The sequence below is a fragment of the Berghia stephanieae genome, chromosome 2 (genome assembly GCF_034508935.2).
Source record: "Berghia stephanieae isolate SIO BIC M18660-M18661 chromosome 2, UCSD_Bste_1.3, whole genome shotgun sequence".
NCBI classification, from domain to species: Eukaryota; Metazoa; Mollusca; class Gastropoda; order Nudibranchia; family Aeolidiidae; genus Berghia; species Berghia stephanieae.
The window spans coordinates 129,985,350-130,007,698 of record NC_088361.1 but is presented as its reverse complement, the minus strand read 5'-3'; the positions used below and the strand labels follow the sequence as shown (position 1 = coordinate 130,007,698).

The 22,349-nt window shown below is 38.1% G+C and overlaps 1 protein-coding gene across 3 annotated transcripts in view; it reads right to left on the bottom strand.

Moving 5' to 3' along the window:
- Positions 1-457: 457 nt before the first annotated feature.
- LOC144966629 (uncharacterized) overlaps positions 458-22,349 on the bottom strand; it is a 111,662-nt gene continuing 89,770 nt past the window's right edge. For 2 of the 3 annotated variants that reach the window (XM_078903378.1, XM_078903377.1), the window contains 6 exons: positions 19,989-20,015; positions 18,191-18,334; positions 15,618-15,674; positions 13,306-13,341; positions 12,624-12,671; positions 458-1,358 (listed from right to left, as the gene is read on the bottom strand). In XM_078903378.1, coding sequence (XP_078759504.1) covers positions 589-1,358; positions 12,624-12,671; positions 13,306-13,341; positions 15,618-15,674; positions 18,191-18,334; positions 19,989-20,015 — 1,082 coding nt within the window. In that variant the 3' untranslated portion in view covers positions 458-588. Of the gene's footprint in view, positions 1,359-11,477; positions 11,602-12,623; positions 12,672-13,305; positions 13,342-15,617; positions 15,675-18,190; positions 18,335-19,988; positions 20,016-22,349 lie in introns of all 3 variants that reach the window. The other variant, XM_078903380.1, reaches the window with a different exon arrangement.

The window sequence follows — 22,349 nt, the reverse complement described above, 5'->3', positions numbered from 1 at the left end:
AACACACACATACCCACAGTTATTATTAATAGCTGCAACCTTCTGCATTCAAGGTCGAAACAAATCAAAATCATTCACTCTCTCTCTCTCTCTCTCTCTCTCTCTCTCTCTCTCTTATATATATATATATATATATATATAATATATATATATATATATATATATATATACATATAATATATATATATACATATATATATATATACATGTATATATATATATATATATATATATATATATATATATATATATATATACATGTATATATATATATATATATATATATATATATATATATACATGTATATATATATTATATATGTAAACACACATACTCTCTCCAGCTACCTATACAGCAATCTATCTATCTGTCTATCTATCTATCTATCTATCTATCTATCTATCTATCTATCTATCTATCTATCTATCTATCTATCTATCTATCTATCTATCTGCCTATATGTACCTTTGTCTTTCTAACCATTTATCTTTCTAATTATCAATCTATAATATAACCATCTACCACATGTCTAACTAACTCTTTCTTCGACGGTTCCCAAGCTGCTTAATGTTGGCAATTAATTTTCCTTATATATACAACAACACTGGAACTGACAACTGTACATTGTTATCCCAGGTGTACATTATTTTCCTTCTAAAATCATAACTTATCATTTTATTTGATCGGAAAGGATTACCGAAAGACAAATCCAGTGGTTTAGATCCCCCAGTCCAAATGTCGTATTCTCTATCAATCTTTGCCCTTTGGCGATTGAAATAGTTCAGAGTGTACAATTTACCGCAGACAATTAAAGAGTTTCCTTTGGTTTCCTTTATGACGCCAATCTCCACAGATTTAATAATTTCCAAATCTGTCGGATCAAGCATTGCCACGTTAAGTTTTCCACTATATTTATTGACATAGACTACCCATAATCCATTGGAATCGGCGTTGAAATGAAAGAATGATTTTCGAGATTGGTAAAGGTAGCCATGTTTTTCGCTGTCAGATGCGTCTTTGATGTCCCTCATAGTAGGATTTTTCACGGAAGTCAAATTATATCTGACGATTAAATGAGTATTTGCTTGCTGATAGTAGAAGCACCCTTTGTATACGATATGGCCCGTTCCATAATACGGAACTCTCTGAAGGTCAAGGACGCGACTCGGTTTTGACTTCTTGAATGCCCTAAAGCTGGGAAACTCAGTGATGTTCGATCCTGTAAGCCCAAAGGTCATCCACACTTTCCCCCTAGCCGAGCGTTCAACAGGGCTGCTGTCAATCATAAAGGCCCCATCTCTGATGCGTGATGAATCCCGAAGATATAGTGGTTTCCCGATCTTCTTAAGACCACACTCTGAAATTGTATGAAAACATCAAAGACTGAATAAAGTAAAGAGTCATATATTATGCATATAAGTTATTTATGAATCTAGATTATTAAAAAAAAAGAGATATACTATAATCTATGGATCTATATTCATGAATGGTTAGAGAAAGGCTGGACTTGAATATTTCGTAGTAAAACAAATATCAATTGAAAATCCATTGATCTACATTAATTTACGTCATGTGACTTACTCATGGATTCATATTTTCTAAATTTGAGCAATAGCTAAAAATGACAAAATGCCTATCTATTTATTTTAAGCGGTATTTTGAAATATTATTAAAAGCAAGTAATGATGGATTTATCAAGTAAATATATTTTAGATTAAAAAGGAATACGAACAATATCACAGAGCAAAACGATGTTTAGGACAATGAAAGAAAAAGAATAATATTATAAACGACGTTAACAACGATATTGATAGCCGATCAAGATGATAGTATTACTGTTATATTGGTGAATATGACCATATGACCACGAATATGGCGACATTTATGATGAATAAAATATCAAAACGACAACCACCACGACGACGATACAGATGATAATGATGACGATGCTGATATTGATAATGACGATGGTGATTATGTCAATGATAATCATCATTACACAACAACAACAACTGCTACTACTACTACTACTACTACTACTACTACTACTACTACTACTACTACTACTACTACTACTACTACTACTACTTCTATTACTTCTACTACTACTAACATTGCTACTACTATAATCACAATAACAATAATGATAATAATAGTGGTAATAATAATGATAATAATAATAATAATAATAATAATAATAATAATAATAATAATAATAATAATAATAATAATAATAATATAATAATAATAATAATAATAATAATAATAATAATAATAACAATAATAATAATAATAATGATAATAATAATAATAATAATAATAATAATAATAATAATAATAATAATAATAATAATAATAATAATAATAATAATAATAATAATAATAATAATAATAATAATAATAATAATAATAATAATAATAATGACAACAAATATTTTGTTGAATGAAATGACATATTTAAGAGACTTCACTCACTGGGTCAATTTCACGAACCAGGGGAGGATACCAGAAACATTTAATTCGACATAAAATATTTTGTCGATTACTTCCCCGTATTCCATAAGCCAGCGTAAACAAATTATTAATCTTACCATTGTATTCCTATGAAAAAGATAAATACCAAGAATAGTCAGGTAAATTAACTGACATAAGCCATGTGTGCGGTGTCAGTCGCTGATTTTGTTATTAAATGGTAGTAACGTGCACTTATTTGCAAGTCTGATAACTCATTTCGTTATGGGCTGTATAATGGAAACTCAAAAATTGACGCAGAATATTGTCCATTACAACAATGTTAAACTTGGCCCATAAGTGCGTTCGGATGTCAGGCCTGCATATGTGCACGTTCGTAGTGACCCAATTAGTTTATTTTAGGTTTTCTATTGGAACTTATGATCTTTTTAAACAACGGGCGGGTATACTAACCGTCATTTTTATCCAAACGGGACAAGTTTCACCCCGGGTGTTGTTGAGGTCAACATAATTCAACAGAATGAAAGTAGCACCAAAATAAAGATAAACGAGTGGGATATAATATGTACCAGTCACGTGCGTGATTCTTGCCAAAATGGCAGTGTCTCTTTTATTTTTGTCTGTGTAATTTTATTTACAAAAAGCTGACCACCATTGTTGGCGAGTATAATGTAGGTATGGTAAATATTAGAAAACGGTAAGGGCTGCCTGAAGCCGGTGATCGTAAAATACTAACGAAAGAGTGAAAATGGAAAGGCTTCGTATGGGAACAAAACAGACAATGGACGTTTCGGGTACAAACCCTTCGTCAGCACAACAATACACAAATAAACTCTCTCTCTCTCTCTCTCTCTCTCTCTCTCTCTCTCTCTCTCTCTCTCTCTCTCTCTCCCTTCTCTCCCCTCTTTTCTGACCGTCTACCTGTCTGTCTGCCTGTCCATCTATCTATTTGTTGGTGTGTTCCACTTTACTGTCGCATCGTTCCTTCGCGAAGATTCGACCTTCGCTCATCCAACAAACCCCCCCCCCCCCCACCTCCGCCGTGACCCTTTCACCTCGCCCCCTCCAACCCCCCCCCCCCCCCTACTGTTCCACTACAGCGTTCTACTACTACTACTACTACTACTACTACTACTACTACTACTACTAACTACTACTACTACTACTACTACTACTACTAACAACTACTACTACTACAACTACTACTACTACTACTACTACTACTACTACTACTACTACTACTACTACTACTACTACTACTACTACTACTACTACCAATATGTCTTTTATCTTCCATTATAGTCTGGAAAGTTCTGTTCCCTGACGCTGACCTCTGCTTATCAATTAGATCACCCCCTGGGGCACACTATCCTCTACCCACGCCACGCTAACATTTCATTCATACTGCAACCACCATTGAGTACAGACGACACAAGTTATTTTCCATTATATTTTATTTGTTTTCCACGTTTATTTGTGTATTGTTGTGCTGACGAAGGGTTTGTACCCGAAACGTCCATTGTCTGTTTTGTTCCCATACGAAGCCTTTCCATTTTCACTCTTTCGTTAGTATTTTACGATCACCGGCTTCAGGCAGCCCTTACCGTTTTCTACTTTTCCGTTTTGATTCATTTGAGTTTTTTCGTTGATTCACTTGAATTATACTTCTGCTGCCATACCGTGTTTTTGGACCGTCCCCATCAGTGTTACCTAGTACTTTACGTAGGTATAGTGTTTATTTCTGTTTTATTTGTACTGCTATATGTTGCACTTTTTAAATATACTTTTCAGTTTATCAATCTAGTTTTATCCAACATTGCACTATCATCACCTTTTCATTACTCTCATATTTATATATTTATTTACACTCTTCTCCCCTACCAGTCTACCTCTTTTAGCACACTACCCCCCCCCCCCCCCCCCTCTCCTTATCATTTACATCTCAGCATTATTTTTCACCACACCCACGTTTTCAACCACTACCTCTCTCTTACCACAGTCTATCCCTCCCTTCCTTTCTCTCATTCACTCGCCTCTCCAGTTTACCTATACTTATTGATTACCTTACTCATCCTTTTAGCCTTTCGCCCTCTTTCCCTATTTTCACCATGCCTCATACATCTCCCAAGCAACTCTTGCGCTCTTCCTTACGGGACATTCGTACGTTTCTTTCCTCTTTCCCTATCCACCTATCTCAAGTAGGCTACACTCTCGCCCACGCCACCCTCTATAAAACTCGAGCTAGCAGCCACTTGAATTTCTTAATGTACTGCCTTAGGAAACGCACGGCCCCTAAAGGATTCGTTTCACATTTCCACCCTTCTTTAGGTTCTCTAACCTCATCCCAGTTCTCCCAGTTTCTGGAATTAGAATCCAAGTGTGCCATGCAACGACTTAGACTTACTACAGACATCCTTCGCAAACAGATATCCAAATTAACACACACCATCGACACATCCTCCACATGCTTGAGGCATCGTACTTATCATAATCATTTACTTTACAAAGTCATTAGGTTATTCATACATTTATGTAATCAACATTACCATGCATGCTTAAATAATGTCAAAACCAGTAAATTAGATGCTCTCTTTCCTAACAGAATTACACATCTTGACGATAACCTCCCTTCCCATTCGGCAACACTCCCATCGGTGGATTCACCCATTGAACCTTCCTCTGGCCCCACTGCTCTTAATGGCACCCATAACCAGCCTGTCACCATTGGTGGTTTGGGAGTCCCTCCAACAGCCGGGGACCAGTCTGGAAGCGATCAATTCACCCCACCCACCAGCGAACCCACCCACGTGATGGATAATGTTGGAGCTATCCCCCCCAGTAGGAACCACAACAACCACCGGCTGGTGGTTTCTGTCCCCCCGACCATCCAGTTGAGCAGTGCAGAGGAATCGGTCTTAAGGAAAGGTCTCAAGTTCATCCCACTGCGAAGAACGTCCGACCAGTCCCGCATTGAGTCGGATGTACGTCGCTTCATGCGTATTTTACGCTTGAAGTATCACTTCAAAGATGATGAACGTGACCATGACTATGACCGTGACCCTGAGGATCCGTTTGCCGCTTTCTCACGACGTAAAAGAAACTGGACTCCTAGTCCTGGCAAGTCCCCTACACTCGACCTGTTTATCCAGACTTGTCTTAGACAGATAGAGGCACTACGACCCACACCTATCAAGAGGTCTAACTTCACCCGTCTTGAATGGGCTGCCGTACGATCACTTAGATCACGTCGTGATATAGTGATCAAAGCGGCTGATAAAGGAGGGGCCGTAGTTGTTTGGGACGCTGAGCTCTATAGAGCTGAGGGCCACAGGCAATTGAGTGACCAGATATTTTATGAGAAAGTGACTTCGGACCCAACACTTGCTAACAACACCAGAGTCCACCAGACAATCCAGTCTTTGATATCGCAGGGAGAATTACCTAGTAGAGCAGAGGTCCTTAAACACGACCCCAGCGACCTAGGTAATCCATGTTTTTACATGCTCCCTAAGATACACAAGATCCGGGTATTGTCTGACACTCCACCTGGAAGGCCGATTGTGTCGGCTATCTCGTGCCCCACTGAGAAGGTATCGCAGTTCCTCGATGCGGTATTTCAACGTATAGTTCCCACCCTGCCATCGTATATCAAGGACACTAACCATGCTCTTGGTGTCATTGACGAAATTCGATTCCAGGATGAACGTCCACGGCTAATTTTCACCATGGATGTGAAGGCACTGTACACATCCATACCGCATCCTGACGGACTGCGTGCCATCAGGCATTTCGTCGACCGCCATCCATTACCAGGGATTTCCAGCAACAGCATTGTGAGGCTCACCGAACTTGTGCTCACACTCAACACTTTTGAGTTCAATGATGTATTTTTCCATCAGATCTCAGGTGTTGCGATGGGCACCAAGATGGGTCCCTCATATGCTAACCTCTTCAGGGGCTACCTTGAGGAAACCTTCTTCCATCAGTACAGTGGACCTGCCCCCGAGCTGTTCAAAAGGTACATTGACGACTGTTTCGGCATTACGTCATTGACCCACAGCCAGTTGAAAGGGTTCATCCTAGCGATGGACTCCTTCCACCCGTCCATAGAGTACACTTATGAGATTTCAACCTCTGAGGTGAACTTTTTGGACATCAAGGCTGTATTGACCAGCACGGGAGTACGGACCACTGTACACTACAAGGAAACGGACAGTCACAGCTACCTGCTCTATCGGTCATCCCATCCGGTGAAGTGCAAAGACTCCATCCCATTCAGTCAGATACTCCGCTTACGGAGACTCTGTCTGGAAGATGATGAATTTGCGCTTCAACGTGATCGCATGCTCGATTTTTTTAGGGCACGGGAATATCCCGAAAGGGTTTTGCTTAAGGCTGTCCGGAAAGCCAGCCTCGTGTCGAGAGAAGCAGCAATGAGGCCTCGCAATGCCAGGAAGCAGGAGACACAGCGTCCCATTTTAGTCCTCACGCATCACCCCCATGCCGATCAAGTGAGGAACATCCTATTGCAGAACTATGGGATCCTCCAGGCGGCGAAGACACCCACAGAGTTTTCTCAGAACCCCCGTTGGTAGCATATCGACGGGATCGTAACCTGAGGGATCTCCTTGTCAGAAGCCGCCTGGAACCCATACATAGGGATGGACCTAAAGCCAGATCGTGTATGCGACCCCGATGCAAGACTTGTGGGCACCTGTGGAGTATGACAGAGTCAGCTTTCCAGACAAGATTTGGGACATCAGGCGGCCGTTTACTTGCACTGACCGTAATCTAGTCTATGCGATTACGTGCTCCCTGTGTGGGATTGCTTACGTTGGTGAGACCGGAAAGAGGCTGGGTGACAGATTCGTGCAGCACTTGCGTGACATATCGAACTGTGCAGACACAGCAGTGGCCAGACACTTCAATCTGCCAGACCACTGCGATGTACAGTGTGTGCGTGTGTGTGTGCTCAGTTTTTGCCATTCGGACACTTCCGCCCGTCGACGTAGGGAAACTCACCTGATCAAGTTGTTGGGAACGCTGACTCCACGCGGACTCAACACCAGGATTGACCACCACTAGATGTCAACGTCACCCATATTCATCACCACTGCTGCTCTCACTTCTGCCACTACAGCTACTGCTGCTGCTACTACTACTACTTCTACTACTTCTACTACTACTACTACTACTACTACTACTACTACTACTACTACTACTTCTACTACTACTACTACTACTACTACTACTACTACTACTACTACTACTATTACTACTACTGCTACTACTACTACTACTACTACTACTGCTACTACTACTACTACTACTACTACTACTACTACTACTACTACTACTACCACTACTACTACTACTACTACTACTACTACTACTACTACTACTACCACTACTACTACTACGACTACTACTACTACTGTTCATACTACTAAAAGTACAACTCTACCTACCTACCTATCTATCTATCTATCTATCTATCTATCTATCTATCTATCTATCTAGCTAGCTAGCTAGCAATCTATCTACTGATTATCCACCGATTCATAGTCATCTACCTTCCTAGCTCTCTCTCATTGTGTCCAATCATCCACTTTTTCATCCATTAATATACATATAGACCCAGCTATCACTCGGCTGTTTACTCGCCCTCTCTCACCTCCCCTCCACCCTTTCTCTCTCTCCTCTCTCTCTCTCTCTCTCTCTCTCTCTCTCTCTCTCTCTCTCTCTCTCTCTCTCTCTCTCTTTCTTTCTTTCTTTCTTTCTTTCTTTGTCCCCCCCCTCCCTCTTTCTCCCTCCCCCCCTCTCTCTCTCTCTCTGATTCCCCCTCTCTACCGGTCCGCCTCAAACCAACCCCCCCCCCCCCCCCCCCGTCCCCCCCCCCCCTTTTTTTTTTTTTTTTTTTTTTTTTTTTTAATAATTTTTTTTTTTTAATTTTATTTTAAATTTTTTTCTTTTATTAATTTCCTCTCTCTCTCTCTCTCTCTCTCTCTCTCTCTCTCTCTCTCTCTCTCTCTCTCTCTCTCTCTCTCTCTCTCTCCCTTCTCTCCCCTCTTTTCTGACCGTCTACCTGTCTGTCTGCCTGTCCATCTATCTATTTGTTGGTGTGTTCCACTTTACTGTCGCATCGTTCCTTCGCGAAGATTCGACCTTCGCTCATCCAACAAACCCCCCCCCCCCCCCCCCACCTCCGCCGTGACCCTTTCACCTCGCCCCCTCCAACCCCCCCCCCCCCTACTGTTCCACTACAGCGTTCTACTACTACTACTACTACTACTACTACTACTAATACTACTACTACTACTACTACTACTACTACTACTACAACTACTACTACTACAACACTACTACTACTACATACTACTACTACTACTACTACTACTACTACTACTACTACTACTACTACTACTACTACTACTACCAATATGTCTTTTATCTTCCATTATAGTCTGGAAAGTTCTGTTCCCTGACGCTGACCTCTGCTTATCAATTAGATCACCCCCCTGGGGCACACTATCCTCTACCCACGCCACGCTAACATTTCATTCATACTGCAACCACCATTGAGTACAGACGACACAAGTTATTTTCCATTATATTTTATTTGTTTTCCACGTTTATTTGTGTATTGTTGTGCTGACGAAGGGTTTGTACCCGAAACGTCCATTGTCTGTTTTGTTCCCATACGAAGCCTTTCCATTTTCACTCTTTCGTTAGTATGGTAAATATTATCATTTTTATACTTAAATACATATCATTGCTTAAATTTTGACGAGTCAAAGCAACCAATGTTTTTGTGTTCGAACAGTAGGAATCGTCCATCCATTCTAGCACACAAAATCATTTCCAACCGAGGTCTCCCATAGATTTTAAATTGTTTTAAATGTTGTTTCGAGGTTACTCAGTTTCAATTTCCTCTCAAAATTTTATTTCACATGCTATCGTACATGTTTTATTTTGGGATAGTTCATTACTTTAACTCTCTCAACCCTAACACCGACTATATCCGTTGTTTACACAGGTTACTTTTACCCTATGCCTATTTATTATATTTTTTAAAGACAAATTATAGGCTTAGTATCAAAGCTAATGTTCTTAATGTTTACATGTTAATGGTAGTTCAATAAAAGTATATGTACACATGCTCATTTCTAATGCAGTTTTTTCCAATTTTTAAAAGTAGCAAAAATCTCTGGGATTGAGTGAGTTAAGCTAAGTAAATATCTTAAAGTATCCTATTGAATGTTTGCAAGTTAAAATTAGGGATAACGAGCAATTTCATATTATGAGAAAATAAATAAAAACTCAAATATTATGTGTGTTGAGACGCAGCTTATAAATAATCATGCAAGGAATCTGTAAATATGGGATAAACAAGCGACATGATTTGTTTACAAATGAACCACCAGGATTACAAAAAATATGACAACTGATTCAACAGTGTACATAAAATTAATACAGTGTGGCAAATTTACAACAAACATCCTTGAAACGAAATGATGGATATATGAAAGTGGATTCCAAGCTGTCATGCAGATACTGTTAATAAGTTGGCCAGTTCTTTTTTTCCCCAGTAATTTATAAAATGTAAACTTTTATGTCGTAGCACAAAACAAAAGCGTGCTATTTTATTGGATTGACTGCTTGTTACTTTTCATAAAACTGAATTCGGATTTAATGTTATTGACAATGAAATGGCGGGCAAAGACAAACGTTTCAACTCGCTTTCTATCAGCATCGTACAAATATTTAGGTAAAACTTTTTACTACTTGCTTCATTAAAAGTATGTGTGGCTATGTGGTCTAGAGGTACGATACTCGCATTTGGATCAGAATGTCCTGGGTTCAAGTCCCGATCTGAGCAGAGCATAGTTGAGTCCTTGGAAAATGCTCATTACTCACATTCCCTCACCGTACTCAGGTGTAAAATGAGTACATGACCGTTAACAGTGTTGGAAAAAAAATTGTAATATGGCCTATTAATATCATGTCTCGTCCTACATGTTGTTAGGGATCCCCTTGTAAAGCGCTTTGAGCACGTTTAATAGATATTGCTCTATATAAAAGTTCAAGCTTGTTTTGTTTCTATGGTAATTTGATAATTTCTTGCAGTTTTCTCCTCTACGACTTGATGCAGCTCAGTCCTATTCCTTGATTTATTTACGAAAAGTAATAAAAGCGTTTGAATGTATATTATGTTAGAGAAATAAAAAGAAAAAGCTGACCAATGATTTTGTTATGTAAAATAGATAATGATAAACAATCAACAATACAAAACATGCCAAGGACAAGAACATCCAGAAATGATCTTTGAATCATCATAAATAGTATAGGAGTAAAATTTTCATATTATTTAATTTTGATATATTGAGTGAGTTTTGGCACCCTTAGTGTAACCGAGTACGTCCTTAAAAGTCCCTGCTTTTGCCGATGACTTTTACAAAAGAGTTACAATAGAGGGAGAAAAAAAATCCCCGGCGATTTAAAAACACACTGTTTTATCCGGATCTGTTATACCGATATTCCACTGTATATCATAAAAATATCATTAAATAATCAGATCGCTCATCACGAGCTAAACAGTAAAAGTGATATTCTAATAGAATCGATATTTTTTCCCATAAGTGTTGAAAACCTAAATGATTGTATTTCCGTCTCATCGCTTTAAAGGTGACCAATGACCTCATAATGTTTTTATATTATTAGGTTGAACCTGAGGCCTTCATTTGGATTTTCAGCTCGCTTATAAAATTATTTGTAATATTTATAATAATAAATGCTTTTATGGGGAGGTATAGTTTTGTTTCCTCCACTTCGAAAAAGTTACAATTTTCTAATTATGATAAATTGTAAGCTCAATTTTTGTTTGTGTTTACTTCGATATCACACCAGATTTACGCAGTGGGCCACATTTAGAATTTGAAATGAAAGTTCGAAGATCATTCTCGGTTTGACCAATACATTGCCATGCTTTACGTGATATAATTACATTAGTGTAATTGCCACGGAGCAAAGAAATGCTTGCAGTGATAGTTGTAGTGTTGGAGCCATGCTGTTAGTGGAGGAAGATCCTTTATCTCTATTCTTCACTGGTGCTGCATTTGCTGAATACACTTGAGACAGAGAAATCAATATACGATTAATTATAACAAATACCACATTTACGAATTAAAAGATAAGTGACGCGCTGGCGTTTGAACACATTTGCAAGAATATATCAATTTTTGAAAATGATAATCGACTTCAATAGCTATCAAAGATTTGTTTTCAGTATGATAATACAGACTATGCCATGGATTTAAAATGCCATTCTTTTACTAATGTTAATAGATTTTTTAAAAAAAACTTTATTTAACGTTCATCACGCCACAGCAAAATTCTAAAGGAAGTCTGGATTATGTTAAAGGATTTAAAAATGCACAATCTGAAAATTAAAACAAAATTTAAAGCAGTTTTACAAATTTTATGTATCACCTTTTTCAAAGCTATATTCCTGACCAAAATAAATCGAAATTAGCAATATTTATATTCCCTGCAAAAAGCCGAGTAAATAAAAGAGAAAAGAAGAAAAGTCTAAAAGAACTCAAGCTTGAATTATTTTACAAAGTAAATTAATGCCGGGCCTTAACGACGTGCACTTATTTGCAGGACTGATAACCCAATTCCTCATTGTTGTCATGGAAATTTCCAAAAAGACGCAAAATATTGTCCATGACAACAATGTTAAACTAGGCCCATAGGTGGGTTTGGATGTCAGACCTGCATAATATGTACACGTCGGCCTTAACGTTAATGCCTTCAATAAAAATTATTACTTCACTCAAATTTGTGTATGTTTGATACAGTTGGGTTAGTCATTGACAAGTACCATTTATGAAAAAGTCCAAAAGGATCTTTCAATAAATATTATGATATTATACAACGTCACATTTTATGTAAACCGATCTTTGTATACAACAGAAATTTGCGAAGGAATTCTGAGAGACACGATGCTATTTCCTTACACATAAGATATGGACAGAATTGTATCCATGCACAAGATTAACAATAAATTTAATCAAGATTCTGTTGACTTTTGTACAGTGGTACGAAATTGTGTTCAAGGCCTCCATTCAGAACTATGTATAAAATGCACCTTTATTTCTCGGTGGAAACTGTTTCGGGCTTGGAGTTGTGACTGGTGCTGGGAATGACGAATGTTTTAGTAAATAATGTGTTATCAAATCCTGAGCAATACAAAAAGGTTCTCTACCTTTGATCAAAATAATGATCTTGACTATCTAAAATATCACAAGAAAATTTTACAAACGAAAAGCTGAAAATGGAAAGGCTTCGGATGTGAACAGTACAAGGGTCTATTCCAAGGGAAGACTGGAATAACCCAGGCGTCAGTCGCAGTACAGCGCCACAAAGTGAGATAAGGCGAGGTGACTAGTTGCTCAAGGCCACACAACCAGGAGTGTAGTCGAACTCAGTACCTTTTGAGTACGAAGCAAAGACCGTACCGCTGAGCCCCTCTGCCCTATAGACTAGAAACTAAAGAAGAAATACCCTTGTTTTTGGACCATCACGTTAGTGTTATCCTACTTTTGTTTTTGTTTTATTTGTGGGTATTATCTTTTCTATCTATTTGTTTTATTTGTATTCGTGCATGAAGCATTAGTCTATTATTAAAACATGAACCATTGTATGTACTGTTTCAATCCGACGTCTTTTCATTTTCGCCTTTTCGCTACCGTGGAATGGGGCGGCCAAGGACAGTCAGTTGGGGCAAAAAAGGTACACGTTGGATCGGATTCAAGGATGGCAATACTTACATGCAGTGGTTGGTTTCCTTGTTGGAATACATTGTACTGGGGAGAGAAATGCAGTTTAAAAAAATATTAGAGTAATGAGTTACTTTCTATGTGATCTATTTGATATAGAAAGATAGATAGATACATAGATAGATTGATAGATAGATAGATAGATAGATAGATAGATAGATAGATAAAGATAGATAGATAGATAGATAGAGGGAAAAATGGATAGATAAATGGACGGATGGATAGATAGAGAACCATTTATAATATCATCTTTATTGCCATTGTTATCTATCAATTTACTGTCGGAAACTATGCTGAAAATGATAGAAATTAAAGATTGTCACAATAATAATTATTATTATTATTATTATTATTATTATTATTATTATTATTATTATTATTATTATTATTATTATTATTATTATATTATTATTATTATTATTATTATTATCATTATTATTATTTGATTGATGCCGTTCCTTTTGCTCGTGATATATAAATCATTCCCACACTGATTACTTACACCGATCATGTTGTCAGATGAAGGTGTCACATTGCAGTGGCGAATCAAATTAATGGAAGAGAAGAGAATAGTCAAGCGGTTTCATTGTGACATATTTCCTAGTTTTAAGTTATCGTAATCGAATTCTCTGGCGTGGGGGTTGGTTTCGTTCATTATTAATTTCGGATAGTTATGGAACATTACCCATTTCAAGGGCGTTAATCCATGGCGTACGTCTATCACCCTCATGACAATTCATGATTAAATTACCCCTACTCAAAACCTCTCCGAATTTCTTCACATAGGAATTAAGGTCTCACCAATTCCTATCACCATCGCTTATTTTCATAATATCGATATTTTCGGGAGTTCAACGCATTCAAGACACGATGCTGCAGTCTGACAGTTTAGGGCGACTTAACGAAATAATTTTCCACGATTATGAAGCAAAGATATAATTTATCTCATATAATAATATACGTTTCGCCTCAGAAATTGTTATGGAAAAGCATTCACACTCGCCATATTGATGTGCTATTGTTGTTGCCGCGCTTTATTGTTTAATGTTTGTTGTGGTTTCAGTATTATTATTATTATTATCATCATCATCATCATCATCATCATCATCATCATCATCATCATCATCATCATTATCATCATCATTGTCATCATTAATACTATTATTGTTTTTGTTCGTGTGAATGTGTTATCCTCAGAAGTAGCTGGTGTTGTTATTGGTGGCTATTAAGCATTATGTGATTGGAAAGTTGTTGTTTTTTCTGTGTAAGAACGTATTGGTCAGCATACTCAGTGTGAAACTTAAACCGCAACAAGCAAAAAAATTGATAAAAACCATCGCATTTTCCGCTCATGTAAATGTAAATCTCACTCAACGACAATGCGGAACAGATAATGTTCTTGAGAGAGACATGGAGTCAATTATGAATAGTTATATAAAGCCAGCAAGAGATTTAATAAGAGAAGTATTAAAAATGACCAAAAGAAGTAACAACTTGTATTGTTTTAAATAAAAATTCATGTCGTTCTAACCCACCGGCGTGACATATAATAGTAATAGCAGTATAATAATAATGATATACGATTCTTACACTCATGCTTTTTGGAGTTTCGGACGCGTTCTTCTTCTACCCCTGAATCGATTCTGATTTCATTATCTTTGAATAAAAGAAATTTTCAAAGCAATGGACGTCTATACTTTATTTTAAATCTAATTTTTGTGAAATTTAACGTTTGATAATATGACGTCATCATTTTTGCAAAATTGATATCATTACATGTTGCTGTTTATGGGGAGGGGTAGAAAAATTGGCCATACCACAACTCAGATGAAAAAAACCCAACAATTTAAACGTGCATATTCATGTATAATTTCAAAGGTTTTAACAAAATAATGAGTCACGCTCATCGTGTGTCGCTGGGTATAGATAGAATGAAGTTGATGTAACTCGGGCCTTTGTTATTACTTTTTGCCATCCAGGTTTCTGAGTAATTCTCACTTAACGGTATTGTCGAGACTATAAAAGTTCATGGTTACACATAGATTTGTGTGTTGGTCAGTTATACTTCCGGATGGCAATGTTATGAGTTTCTTACCCAAGCGCATACTATCTATAATCATCACCAACCTGGTATTATAAATAATATAAATAAATGCTCTTTCTTGTGCTCAGATGATGGCAAACTGACCAACAGGGTATTTACAGTGATTGCTTGATTCCATCCTGTGTATAAGAGATAATGCGATTGTGGAGTAGATAACCCGATTGATGTCAGTGAGAAAGCATGGCATAGACCTACTTACTTTCACAATGTCCGATAGGACCTCTCATCCCTGGGTCACCTCTGTCTCCTTTTCGACCTGAGAATATTGAAAGGTATTCATTCAAAACAATGTGGAATTTACAAGGCAAAGGAAGTTATGGGTCGTTGTGCATGAAACAAATATTTCTCTCATCCTCGTCCCCCAGAATAACAAAACTAATATAAGTAGCCCCATTATATCCCCTCCTCCCCCGAAAAAAAATATCTGGACGAAACGAAAAAAAGTAAAACAAAACGTAAGAAATCAAAACAAAAACGTGAACAAAAAACCAAACAAGTAACAAACAAAAACACTTCCCACCAACCTGCCTCCAAATAAAGAAACAACAACAAAAAAAAAAACAACAAAAAAAAACAAAAAAAAAAAAACCCAACAAAAAGAAACAAGACAAACAACCCCCCCCCCCAAAAAAAAATAAAAAAAAACAACAACAACAAAAAAACAACCCTAGATCAGATGGAAAACACTAAATGAATACTTTTGTAAATTAAGTTCCATTTATTACTGGAAACAAACGAACAAACAAACAAAAAAGAAAAGAATAAAGCAAAATAAACAATATTAAAATTTTATAATTTTTCAAGCATTGTTTAACATAATACATGAACGATTATCACTCTAGGTTTTAACAACCAAACAGAAGGCAGCATTTGGACACTGAATCACTCGACTACGTTTTACTATTTAACTGGAGGAGTAGGAGCTATTAAATCAAATACCAGATTGACTACTCAAAAGGTGGCCGACTTATGCCAGGAGGCCCAGGATTTGAGTTCCGCTGTCAGCATCTCACTTTTATCTATCTTAGTATGAATATAAAGTTCAGTTCCTATTGTTCATTGACGGTATTGCTCTGTGACTGACGTTTGCATTTTCTCAAGATAGATCCTGAAGATAAAATGCCATCAAAATGAATAAAGGAAATTTATATAGTCTTGACTGAAGTCCCCCCCCCCCCCTGGATAGCGCAGTTGGTAGAACACTCGCTTCACATGCAAAGGCACCGATTCCGGGTGAAGTCGAGGTTTTATTTTCTGAACCCCTTATCCACCCAGTAGTGATTGGTAGCTAGGTCTGTTAGATATGGCGGAAAGTTCTTTGTGATAGACTAGCGTCTTAAATATTGCTGTTGTGCGTTTCACGCTATTAATATCGGGATAAACTCACGGCTCCATGGGCCTAATGGTTCTGAAGAGCTACTCTTATTTTCGACCGGAAATGAGATTAAAGATAAGTAGACCGTATCTTTTCAATTTGCAGTCTCGGTTTAGCTGTTTCTTAAAAGTAGATGGGAGCAGCGGGGGGCTGCCTGAAGCCCAGGATCGTAGAATTACTAACAAATAGGTTTTATTTGTATTGTTGCCTGCATGTAGCATTAGTTTATATTTCACCCTTTTGGTTGTACAGTGCTCATCATTAATCCGGACAGCTAAAGTAGAGAATATATTGGTCAAAATAGTGAGAAAGTATTTGGATAGTAAACGGCTGAATAACACTAACGATAATGTGATAATAACAAGAAATTATATGAATAGAGAAGTACCAGAAGACAATAGAAAATAAAATCTTTTTCCTGCGATGGGAGTTCAACCCAGAACTCGACTGTTACCCCTTCTGGGACTTTCTACCTCCTTTTTCATTGTTATTATCATCACCAGTGCCTACTAAACTCATTTTTCTCTAAAAACACATGAGGTGGCAGCGTAGCACAGCGTGACAGAGAAAGTCAAACCAAGAACCCATCAACACCCAAATTAAGAGGTGGAAATAGAGATGAGTCGGTCACGCATTGATAAGACCAGGGAGTAGCGACACCGGCCAGTCCCTCGATTGGAACCCCCCCCCCCCCCAAGGGACACGAAGGGTGGGGCGTCTGAAACAGACATGGAGGCACTCAATGTCTGACGAACTGAAGATGACAGGACTCACTTGGGAGGATACCATGACGATGGCCAAGGACAGAAGCAGACGGCGGACGCTGGAAAAGACCCTATGTTCCAAAAAGAGCGAGGAGGATTGGGTCAAGTGCCACAAAACGGTATGGTCTCTGTCTTGTGTCCAAGATGTATCGAGTTCGCGGCCCGCCGCGCTGTGTGACCTTGAGCAAGTCACCTCACCATAGTTTACTTTGTTGCACTACTCTGCACCTGACGATTAGTTATTACAGTATTCACATGGAGCAGACGCCAAAGACAAAATTCCAATAGGAACTGAATAACGAAAGCTTTATTTACTTCCCTTGGTTATATGGTCAGTGGTATTACATTGTGACAGGTAGGCCCCTTTTTAGACTTTCGTAGCGGACGGAGCTAAATTAGTTCTTGGAGAAGGCTTTTTGTTTGCATTCTCTCACCGCGCTCAGGTATATAAATTTCTAGCCGGTTACAGTGTTGTCTCGGTCAAAAAATAATTTTAATACCACCGACATTTCGTCATGTATCTATATAAAGTGTTGTTTGTTTGGGACCTTGTTTGGGTAAAATGCTTTGAGCGCTTTAGCGGATATTGCGCTCTTTAAAGCGTCATAAAAAAAAAGATCAAGTGTTACTTACCCATGGGCCCTGGGCGCCCTTCCCGTCCTTTCATAGCAGGGACCCCCGGCAAGCCAGAGGTACCCCTCTCTCCCTTGGGGCCTTTGTATCCCCTCTCGCCCTTTGGACCATCCAAACCTTCAACACCACGCATTCCTCTTTCACCTGAATCACAGAAAAAAAAATAGTATAACAATGACAATGTTGATAAAATATTGAATTGTTCTCTTCCTGAATATTTTTGGACAAAACGCTACACATCACGGTCACAGCAATATTTATGGAAAGCTTAGCAATAAAACGATTTAAGGTTTAGTGTTTATCAAGTCCCTTATCATACGCGCTGAAAAAGTGTACAAAGGGAATACATTAGGAAAAATGAGTGGAACAGCCACTCGTGTAAATAATAATAAAAAATGAAAAGCATAGAGAAGTGTCAGAAGACAATAGATAGAAATGGTGATAAGGATCGGACACATGGTACGACACTACCCATGTGGCTGTGAGAGGAGGACACAGTTGGAAAGAAAAGTCTTGACGTCACACCCTCTACTTTTCCGGTTCCAAAATCCTCGGAAGTGTGTATGTAACAAGTCCTTCGGATACTAATAATGAATAAATTGCATTTTGAATCATAAGGTGGGAGAACTATTTTAGTAGCAGAGTGTATAGACAGATTCTAAGGCTTACAGGATGTAGAAGAGCGAGGATGAATGATCTTTAATGACGAACAGCATATATTTAGACTAGAAAATATGATGCCGTAACTCTGAAACAGAAGATCATAATTTACACAAGGTGTGTATTCAGTCTACCAGAAGAGTGGTTTTATACTTCCAATGAGATTGGAACCAGTCAACAATTACACTAGTTTCGTGAGTCATGGCAAGCCATAGGACTGATGAATGAATACAATTATTTTTAAGAGCATTTATTTGGTGTAAACTGTGAAATGCTGTAAGGTTAAGATCGGAGGTAATATTTATTTTTTTAAAAATGGGCCAGGGAGATTTGATTGGTAAAACCAAAAACTAGAGGTGCCCAAATGACCAATATGATGGCGAGAAAGATAACCCGAGTAAATATTATTCATATATAAGGGAACAACACAAAAGAAACGGGAAGAAAAATAAATTGAGTAAATGTGCCTCATACCATATAAGGAAACAACACAAAACAAAGTCGTTTGATGTGTTGATCCGATTGTTTTGTATAAGTCTCGCATTTACTCACTTTATTCGTTTCTATCCTCGTAGATTTGATTGGTTGTTTTCAATTTAAATACATAACTGTTACTTTCTTAATATTAACATATAAGCAGCAAACATGTTATATAAAACAATAGAAATAGGGTTGGTAACAAAAATGCCATCATACTTGCATTTTGATTCCAACTTCTGTGGTGATAATAATAAATGATAAATGAAGCATTTATAAAGAGCAACTCTTCCACTCAAAGGTGTGTGCTCAGGGCCCTATGTATAGTATTATTTTTGAAAAAAGGTAAAAATAAAAGTTAGACCTTTGTAAAAATAAAAAAATATTTAACCCCCCCCCCCCCAAAAAAAAAAAAGAAAAAAACCCCAAAAAAAACAAACAAACCAACAACACCAAAGAAATAAATAAAACAACCTGACAAATCTTCCTTCTGCCAAAAAAACAAACAAAAACAATTAAATAAATATTTAAATAAAAGAAAGTGAGGGCAAGTGGTTCGGTCCCTAGAAATACTCTTGCTATTTGATTTATCTATCTTGTCATGTATTTATCCATTTACTAAACAATACATGTTTCATTTCACCAAACCTTATTTTCTTACCCTTGGGTCCTCGTGGTCCGACAGGTCCTTCAGGAAAGAAAAAAAGTGATAAAGTATTAATGAATTATTTTTCTATAATAATAAAATCGAATGGTGCCATAATATTTGTGCATGGATTAAAGTCGTATTTTGTACTATCGAATTACCATTAAAAAGCAGACACTACTTACATGTCATTCAAATGTAAACCTACTTTGTCAACGTGGTATTATACCCAAAATGAAAAGGTAGATGAAGAACATTCAGCTTAAACTCAAAATGTTCCGAATTAGAAGAGTCAAATATTTTGACATTTTACCAGCTCATTGCCGTACTCTGGAAAGATTCGTATTAAATCATTTGGCCAGAAAACTCGTCCTTCAAATACGATCGATTTAAATGACTCATCTTGGCAAAAACTCTCAACGCTGGGACCTCGCGAGATTCCAGGTTTCAGAGATTTTGCCAAGATGAGAGTCATTTAAATTGATCGATATTTGAAGGACGAGTTTTCTGGCCATCTTTATAAATACGTGCCTTTCCAGAGTACGGCAGTTAATGGGTTAAAATGAAACTCATGCTTCTAAAAAACACATTAATCATTACTCAATTATTATAATTTCAGTTCATATATGCTGATGACCTATGCCTCGCAACACAGGATGTGTCCTTCCAACCAATCGAGAGCAGACTGACAAATGCCCTAGACACCCTTACAAAGTACTACACTAAAAACTCGCTGAACGCCAACCCAGGGAAAACACAAGTGTGTGCATTTCACCTCAACAACCACCAAGCCCACAAAAAACTTAACATCAAGTGGAATGGCCAGACATTAGAGTACAACTACCACCCAGTGTACCAAGGAGTGACGCTTGATCGGACTCTGTCCTTCAGAGAACACGTGAGGAAGACCAAGGCAAAAGTGTCCACGCGTAATGCCCTCCTTGGAAAGCTGGCAAACATGAACTGGGGAACTGACCCTAAAACTCTAAGGACCACAGCATTGGCCCTCAGCTACTCAACTGCGGAGTACTGCTCAGCTGTATGGGCCCGATCATGCCATGCCTCCAAGCTAGACTTCGAGCTCAACAACAATGCCGGATCGTAACGGGCCAGCTGAGAGCAACACCATTACCACTGGTCTACCGTGCAGCAGGAATAGCCCCACCACAATCCGGAGGGAAACTCATGCCCAAATACAAAAATACAAACAGGAAATGGACCAGAGACACCCCCTTTATGACCACAATTGCCCCAAAAGCAGGCTCAAATCAAGGAAAAGCTTCCTCACAATAGAGAGCCTTCACCCAGACCACTCAGCATTCTTCCGCCTGGACAAATGGGTAGAATGGGACAAGACAGCAAACGGTGCCCTCCAGCCCCCAACAGAAAAGCTCCCAGCAGGCACAGACCTCAAGCGAAAAGACTGGTTGGCGTTGAACAGAGCTAGAGCAAAGGTGGGAAACACCGCCACCAATCTCTTTAAATGGAAAATCTCACCGGGCACTGAATGCCCATGCGGTCACCCCAGACAGACCATGGACCACATCCTGTCCGAATGCTCGCTGGGACCTCACTGCACCAATGCTGACCTGAGGGAATGCAACCAGACTGCCCGGGACTGGCTGACTCACTGGCGGGACAAGATATGATGATGATGATGATTTCAGTTCGAAATTAAAATTTAAGCATCAGGTTTATACCGACATAGAACCGTTTAAAAACTTGAGCATCAATAAAGGGCATTAAACGAGTTACAATGAAAACCTCGTCAACAGCAACATTTAACATGTAGGACGAGACATGACTGTTGGGCGATATCACATTTTTTCCGATGGAGGCAACGCTATTAACGGCTAGGTACTCATTTTACACCTGAGTACGGTGAGTAAAGAGCCTTTTAAAAGGCCTTAACTATACGCCCTTCAGTCGCATATCTTGAAGCCTGCGTCTTCAGGTCCAAAGGTGAGTATTATACCACAATACCGTATAGACACAAAGAATAAAGTAAGACCTATTCCTTTACTATTTAGATTCGATTGATCTAGATATTATTATCTTTTATTAGAAATATTTACCTAGATTTACTGTGAAAATGAAACTATCTATTAGTTATATAGCATGTATTAGTAAGCAAAACTCTCGAACTTTAGACAGATCAAGAATTTAACAAAAATGTAAATAGATAAATTTAGTTGTCCACGTGAACATATGTGAAGGAATGATAACCGAACGCAATCAATTATGGGCTTGATTTAAAATTGTTGAAATGGACAATTTTATGTGTCAGTTTGAGAGTATTTTTATTTCATCAATGAGACCATAACACTTTGGGATATCAGACTGGCAAATAACAACATAGTGGTTTAAACCTTTCCA